This window comes from Saprolegnia parasitica (assembly GCF_000151545.1).
Source record: "Saprolegnia parasitica CBS 223.65 unplaced genomic scaffold supercont2.16, whole genome shotgun sequence".
NCBI lineage: Eukaryota > Oomycota > Saprolegniomycetes > Saprolegniales > Saprolegniaceae > Saprolegnia > Saprolegnia parasitica.
The window spans coordinates 553,363-560,857 of record NW_012156410.1 but is presented as its reverse complement, the minus strand read 5'-3'; the positions used below and the strand labels follow the sequence as shown (position 1 = coordinate 560,857).

The 7,495-nt window shown below is 58.2% G+C and overlaps 3 protein-coding genes across 3 annotated transcripts; 2 read left to right on the top strand and 1 right to left on the bottom strand.

Moving 5' to 3' along the window:
• The first annotated feature begins 726 nt into the window (after positions 1 to 726).
• Positions 727 to 2,818, top strand: SPRG_04980 (hypothetical protein). Its single transcript, XM_012344118.1, has 3 exons — positions 727 to 1,539; positions 1,591 to 2,062; positions 2,116 to 2,818. The coding sequence occupies exons 1-3, from the start codon at positions 760 to 762 to the stop codon at positions 2,778 to 2,780; spliced, it is 1,917 nt and encodes a 638-aa protein (XP_012199508.1). The 5' UTR covers positions 727 to 759; the 3' UTR covers positions 2,781 to 2,818.
• Positions 2,819 to 2,927: 109 nt separating this feature from the next.
• On the bottom strand, positions 2,928 to 4,729 carry SPRG_04979 (hypothetical protein; the record flags this gene model as incomplete). Its single annotated transcript, XM_012344117.1, has 2 exons — positions 2,928 to 4,563; positions 4,611 to 4,729. The coding sequence occupies 2 exons, from the start codon at positions 4,727 to 4,729 to the stop codon at positions 2,928 to 2,930; spliced, it is 1,755 nt and encodes a 584-aa protein (XP_012199507.1).
• Positions 4,730 to 6,695: 1,966 nt separating this feature from the next.
• On the top strand, positions 6,696 to 7,312 carry SPRG_04978 (hypothetical protein; the record flags this gene model as incomplete). The annotated part of the gene is made up of 4 exons (XM_012344116.1): positions 6,696 to 6,777; positions 6,825 to 6,886; positions 6,942 to 7,017; positions 7,068 to 7,312. 4 exons carry the CDS (start codon positions 6,696 to 6,698, stop codon positions 7,310 to 7,312), a joined length of 465 nt encoding a protein of 154 aa, XP_012199506.1.
• Positions 7,313 to 7,495: the final 183 nt, after the last annotated feature.

The following is a 7,495-nucleotide window of genomic DNA, read 5'->3' as shown; positions in this document are numbered from 1 at the left end:
CTTGTAGTACGCACAGGTAATTGATTTCAACTTTTTGAAAAACGTGCGTTCCCTTCCAAAAAGATATATACCGATAGATTGTGAATGGGCGCAAGCTCACAGTGGATAGATTTTTGGGCACGTGTACTTCAACACCATGGTATCTAATGGCTAACTTGGAGCTGAAGTAGCATGTCGATTACTGTATGGCGCGCCCCTGGCTGGACGCGTTTGAGACAGATCGAGATGGCGTGGCAAGGATTGTTCGAAAGCATTTTTTGGCCCTTGGACGCGGCAGTGTCATTGTTGGGCGGCAGGTTCAGAGGCGTCGCATTCCACTGCTATAAAACCCATTCAAGAATTCATTCATCACCCACTTTTGAACCACTCCCATATCCCCGGATACTATGATTGACGGTTTTTAGATTGAGTGCCCAGCTTGTTTCTCTCGGCTGAAGCGGCGACTGCGTCATCGCGAGCCTGCTGGTGTCGTGTACACTCTCAAGCTTCCTCTTTCCCAGTGGTGCTGACCTATTTCTGCAGAGTGGCGCAGTCGTGTGTCGTCGGTAGCTAGCTACAGTGTAGCTTGATCAATAAATAGAAAGTTAAATATATAAATATATAAATAGATAGATGGATAGATGGATAGATAGATAGATAGATAGATAGATAGATAGATAGATAGATAGATAGATAGATAGATAGATCGTTGGGTAAATGGATATTCCCGATAGATAGACTTGTCAATCGGAGGGGGCCGGTAAAATTAGACGGCGAAGCATGCACGAGCGGACGACGTTGCCGGGCCTTGGGCACGCCCAGTCGCTGCCGCATCTGGCCGACGCCCAGAAGGAGCTGCCAAATTCGCAGAGCGCGCTGGGTCTTGTGTCGCCGCCCAAGAAGCTCAAGAAGAAGCGGACGCTGGCACCGCTGCCGCCGCCAGTAAGCCGCCCGACGTCGCCCGCCAAGCTTCTCTCGATGCGCCTCGATACGAGCCAGGACAGTGCGTTCCAAGCGCTCCTTTCAGCAACGCACGAGCACTTGGCCGCGGGCGACGTCGACGAAGCGACAAAGCGGACACTAGACCTCCTCCAGCACGTCGAGAACAAGCACTATGCGAGCTTGCACTTGCGGCAAGCGCACGTGACCGCGCTCCAAGAGGTCGAGCGCGCGCTCGAGCAGCTCGAGCACGATGCCGGAACACGGCGCCAGGCGCAGCGCCACGCCGCCAACGAGAGCATGCACGCGCTGTCTGCCTTGCTGCTTGCGCCGTCCACTTTCGAGCTTTCGCCGGCTCGCGCGCTCATGGCGTCGGTCGCTGGCGCCTACAAGCACGCCGGCGACACCCGCGCCGAGTGCATCGGCGCCTTTGAGCATCTGCTCTTGGGGAATCATGGTCTCTCGGCGGCGCAGGACGCGTTTGAAGCCGGCGACATTGACCGCGCCCTCGCCCTCGCGAGTGACGCGACGGCGTCCTATGCGCGCTACCAAGCCTCCGCCCACTTTGCCCCGTGCCAGCTTTTGCTATCGCTCGGGTCGCGTGACGTCGCCTGGTCCCATGTACTCGACTCGGCTGTCGGGTGCTCGAGGGCTCATCGAATTTCGGTGTAGGACGCCCATGAAGAGGTGTACCGTGTTTTGGACCAGCGACTTGCATTGGCGGCCGAAGCAGCCTTTGTGCAGCGCGGGCTCGTCATTCTGAGCGCGTCTTTGGAGGCTTCCAAGTCGAGTTTGGCGGCCAACGACCCGGACTGCGCACTCGACCACTTGCGACGCTGCGAACGCTATCGGCTCTGGCTCGGCGACCGAGCGAGCCTGTCGGCGTCGATCGTAGCCAGTTTGGAAAAAAAGTACACCAAAGCCAAGCTGCTGCTGCCACTGACTCGCCTCGAGACGCTCAATGAGTTTGAGCTCAGCCGCGTGATTGCGCTCTGGTCAAGCGTCGCCAAGGACGTCGAGACCGCAACGATGCTTGTCGCCGAGGGTGCCATCGCCAAGCTAACAACCACGGCGGTCATGGTTGCGCCAAAACCAAGTCTCTTTGCGTCGCTGATGCAGCTATGGGCCGCCATCCTCACTGCGAGTGCGTTGATTTGTCTCAATCCACGCACATGGCTCAAGATCTCGATGCCGTAGGTGCCGCGAGCGACCAAGTGTTCGTTGCCGAGGCCCTGCGCTGGCTGCTCGAGGTCCTTACGCACGCGGCGTCGTCCCAGGACAAGCGGCTATGCTTGCGTTACCTCGTGCAGTGGATGACGGCGCGGCCGCTGCTGCACCACGTCGTGGGCAAAGGCCGATTTTTGACGGTGTGGGGGCGCGACCGTGATGCGAACCTCGGCGACGTCGACCTCATGGCGGCGTACGTGCAAGTGTGGCAGCATTTCCTAAGCCTGCACGCCAAGTGTCTGCACGACGACCCGCGCAGTCTGCCCTTGTTGACCGCGATCTGGACGCGGCACGTTGCCAAGCTCGATGTCGCAACGCTCTGCTTGGACGTGGCAACCACGTGCTTTCGCAGTGGCCTCGCACCGAGCCGCGCCGTCGACGCCAACGTTGTCGGCGCCATCACCACGATGCTTCAAGTCCATAACAAGCTACACGGCAGTGTGCTCCAGCACATCGTCACGCTGCTGCAAGTGCTTCTACCAGCGGAAAAGAAGTGCTTGGCCAAAGCCCGAGCTCAGAGAGATGTGCTCCTTCCGCGGCTCATTGGCCTCGATGGTGTCATCCCGCTATATGACCTCATTGCGGCCACCGACTCTGCGAGCACGCGCAATGTCCTCGCTGTAGGCTCTTCCTGACCGCGCCAACCGTAGCTTCTGCAAGAGCACATGCATCCACGCGCTCCTAGAGTCATCTGGCTGGACGCTCGTTCTGTCCACCAGAAGTTTAAGGATCATAGAAAGACAAACTCGACGTAAGCATGATGCTCTCTTCTTCGCAAACGATTACGCCGCCCATTTGTGGTCCGAGACGAGCCAGACGTCGTCCGAGACGACCCCGTCCACATCGCGCACAAACTCAAAGTACGCGTGCGACGCGTTGAGCAGGTGCATGCGCCCGTAGCCGTACTCGTGCTTCTTGGCGACGCTCCATGCATACTCCACGTTAGCGCCTTCGTCCAAGAGCTTGCCGGCCGTGCCAACCATGATGTGCGTCGGCGCCAATGCCTTGCCGTCGCCGTCGACCTTGCAGACGCCGCCGAGGACCGGACACGTCCGCTCGTAGTTGTGGACATGGCCCGTAAAGACTGCGTCAACGCCAAACTTGGCCAGCACCGGTTCGTACGCGGCTTGCGACAGCTTGTTGTACGCTTGGTCGTTCTTGGTGTCGATGGACACGTACATGGGGCGGTGGACGTGCAGAAAGACCCACGGCGTCGCGGCCCGGTTCACCGCGGCCAAGTCCGCTTCGAGCCACGTGCGCATGCGGCTGCCCGCGTTGAAGTCGTGCTCGCTGCTTACGACCACGTGGTGGGCCAACCCGAGGTCGAAGCTGTACCAGAAGACACCGTTGCCGTTGCTTGGCATGTGGTACCGGCGCGCGGTTGGCACGCCGCACTCGCCGCCGGAGCTCGCTTTCGCCATCTCGGGCGACGCAAAGAAGCACTTGGTCTCGCCGGAAACATCGACCGCCTGCACCGACGACGTGTACGCGTACTCGTGGTTGCCCACGCTCACCATGTACGGCAACGTGGCGGCAATCGGCTGCACGAGCGCCATGAACTGCTCCCAGATGTACCCGACGCTGTCGGCGTACGAGAGGTCGCCGATGTGCAAGGCAGCGGCGTACTGTCCCGTGGCCATGTCGTCGGCGACCCGCTTGGCCGTCGAGAGCGACCGCCCGTCGAGCCCGAGGCCACCCGTCGCGGTGGTCCATGTGCCCATGTCGCCAAACACAAAGAAGCTCGACGGCTTGGGCGACATGATATCCGGCATGGTGAATGCAAAGACGTCGCTCCACCCACCGACGTCGCTGCCCACTTGGTACTGCACCTTGGCGCTGGGCGGGAGGCCTTTGAGAACGGCGTCATAGAGCGTGCCGACAGGAATGAAGCGCTGGGCAGACATCGTCGACGCCGGCGCACCACACATGTCGGAGGCTGCATACGAGCTGCTCGTGGCCGTCACCGTCTTGTCGAGGTCGCCATCGCCGCAGTTGTCGCGGGCAATGCTATAGCGCACGCGCGGCCCGACGACGGCTCCCGACGTCCACATGACGCGCATCTCGTCGGTCTTGCCGGTGAGTGCAATGTGCACTTGGAGCGGCTCGGTGACGCCGGCCGTCATGGTCACGACTGGGCTCGTCGCGACCGTCACGAACGTCTTGGGGCTCGTCTCTTTCTGGTACCGAAACTGGTAGTCGCAGCGCATGTTGACGAGCGGTCCAAAGGTGAGCGTGGCGCTGGCGGCGCCCTTGGTCGGCTGAAAGTCCATGTAGTCGCTGTCGACGGTGCTGTTGACGCTGGACGCGCAGTAGGCCGTGATGCGGTCGTTGGGCGTCGGCGACTCGACGGAAAAAGTCACGTTGAGCGTCGACAGGTGCGGGATCGAGTTGGACGAGACAGCGATCGCCGCGGCCGCACTGGCGCCGAGCTGCCGGCTCCGAGTGTGGTACGCGCACACGTGCACGTTGTTTCAATGCAGTTGTCGGCGATCGTGTGGATCGTACCGAGACCACCGACCCACGACGGGCTCTCCTCGGCCGCGACGGCGGTCGCCAGCGCAACAAGACAGGAGGCGAGCTTCATTTTACAGGACTTGTGTGTGACGTGGGCACGATTTTAAAATGACATGCAGGCTCATGTAGCTGCTTGGAGTTGTGTTGCCTCAGCGCGACGGTCGACACCCATTACAGGTCCCTGCAAGATTTGATGGTGCATGGATTTGAATCTCATCAGATTCGGTGGACCACTGCAAACTCGGTCGTCAACAGTACAAACTATCCCAAATGAACCTGCAACGACCGAGACGGGCCTGCCAAGAGCCGAACTACACCAGCGTCGTAGTCTCTCTAAAACACACACAATCAAGTCCCTGAGACAGCTGCGTCCACAGCCCACAGCTTGGTCTGGATAGAGCAGGTTGTGCGGCTGCCGCTGGTTGTGGACCAGCAGATGGTGTCGTACGGGTGGCAGCGTGCAACATCTGTCAAAGCAATTATGGCGGTGCAAGCTCCGTTTCAAGTAACTAGAATCAAAGACGAATCTGCGTACTTGGTCGTAATCGGTAGCCACTCGTCTGCCTGGCCTGCTACCGCGTTACCGGTTCGGCGCTTGCGCTCGTCCGACGTGGCAATTTGCGGGCCCAAGCTGCAACAGCGCGTGGAGGGGTCGCACGCGCAGTTTTGCACTTGCAGGCACCAACGCGTTTACATGGCCCTTCCTACAAACCAAGACGCGGCGTCCGAGCGCACTCGTCCCATTGCACAACGTCGAGCGTGCTACGGCAGGCGAATTCGGCTCTATTGCGAGGCATGTGGGCTGCCTCTAAAGGGTTAAGAGGCAAGTATACGGCCACGCATTCCTCGAAAGAGCACCGTTACTTTGCGCGCAAGATACCGAATCAAAGTTACTACGCAGTTACTACGTGGCATCGTGTCGGGCAGTTTGATATGGGATTCTGAATGAGTGCTCATTTCCGCGAAAGTAAAAGAGCCGTGATGTCCCATCGGGCCAAGCGGCAGCGACTTGGATGCTCCAGATTTCGGGTTCTCACCGATCTGAATGGTTTTGAACCGCCTCGCAAGCCCGCCAATTCACAAATAACATCCATAAACAGCGTTCGTGCTATAGCCAACCCGAGTCGGACGCAGTCCAGTGCCTCGACGTCCAGGCGTCCCAAGAGCTGCGACGGCTTCCACGGTGCGGGTCCGGACGATGCTTCGGTTCGATTGCCATGCGCAATGGACGACCCGATGTACTTGCACGTCGAGCTCGAAAGATCCAAGTTTAAATTCGAGTCCCAGCGACGCCACTCGGATATAGTACTTGGCCTATAATAGGGCTCCTGGCGTGGGATGGTTAAATGAGGTTTGCCTCTGGCAATGTGACCAGAAACCAACGAACCATGGGAAGGCAGATGCTCGAACAGTTTTGTTGCAGAAGGCAAATGAGTCCACGAGCTATCTATTTATCTAGGTTCGAGCACCATGTCAATGGAATGGCTCGATCAAACGACCGGCGCCATTGCCTCTCGAGTCAGCAACGAGGAGGAAATTTCAACGCCAACCTAACGAAATTGCCGCTTGACGCTTCCAAGATGTCTACTATCACTCACATCATTCCGCAGTGATAGCACGGCTCTACAGTGTAGACGCTCATCAGCGTCATTTGTACTGCGCCCTGCTACCGCTGTGAGCATGATGGACTGCGAGTGACGATTTCCTTGCTACGCTGATTGCCACCCGAGTCGATCGTTGCCAGAGACGACCTAGTCCAGCGATCATTTCTCGTCCAAGCGTCTGATCGGGATTCCGTGCATGCTAAAGGATGTACTGTACGGTAGGAACCAGGTTCCTTCTCGCGCCTCAACAAGCAAATCAAGGCGCGCGCAACTTAAGAAATTCAACGCTGGCTACTCGTAGTGCGTGATAGCATTTTCAAGTTCGAGCACGTGAAGCGCGCCCGCCTCGGTCACGCCGCGCGCACTTCAACTTTCCGCGTCTGAAAACGTGGCAGCTGCAACCCATCCGTCATTTTCCAAATCGCGTCCAAAATGAGCCCCGCGTTGCCATCGTCGAGTGGTGCGTACATGCCGCCGTTCCACCTTGCGATTGCCGTCCACGATCTCCCGCTCGGTAATCTGCCGACGCTTCTATTCGTAAATCGAGCGCTTGCTTTGTAGCCACCTCGTTTTACAAGGACGCGCTCGGCTGCACGGACGGCGCGTCGTCCAAGCACTGGCAGGTAGTGCAACCGCTTCGACTCTGCCCTCCGACGCCCATGCAACTGTCCTCGTCAGATGCTCAACATGTATGGCCACCAACTGGTGCTCCACGACGCAGGCCCTACCTACCGCGCTCTCGAGCTCGTCAATGGTACAAGCACTACACTCGCAACATGTCGGAACCCTCAGCTACATATTTAGAGCACGACGACGTGCCGATGCCCCACTTTGGCTTGTGCTTGACCGTCCCTGTGTTTCATGCGCTCTGCGACCGGGTCGCGTCGTACGACAAGGGGGTGCATATCGTGCACCAGCCGCACGTGCGGTACGCCGGGCGTCCCGGAGAGCAGTGGAAGATCTTCTTTCGCGATCCGAGCGGCAACAGCCTCGAGCTCAAGGCCTACGTCAACCCAGACGCCATGTTTGCAACTTATAGCGAGACGTAATGCCATTTTGCTTTCATGTCTTTCGCAATGTTGTCATTTTGATATATTGATACAAGGTCGATACGAACTTGATACTAGGGTGATATAGATAGTTCGGTATGACGTTTAAACGAGGGCTATGTCGCTGGAAAAAACGCTGGATTAGTCATCTTTCCTGGAGCAAGCATACGACGCAGGACAAGT

Excerpts from the sequence above, each read along its gene's own strand:
- SPRG_04980 (XM_012344118.1), top strand. The coding sequence starts at position 760 with ATGCACGAGCGGACGACGTTGCCGGGCCTTGGGCACGCCCAGTCGCTG. Across the intron at positions 1,540-1,590 it reads GTGACGTCGCCTGGTCCCAT|GACGCCCATGAAGAGGTGTA; the intron begins GTACTCGACTCG and ends ATTTCGGTGTAG. Across the intron at positions 2,063-2,115 it reads GGCCGCCATCCTCACTGCGA|GTGCCGCGAGCGACCAAGTG; the intron begins GTGCGTTGATTT and ends TCGATGCCGTAG.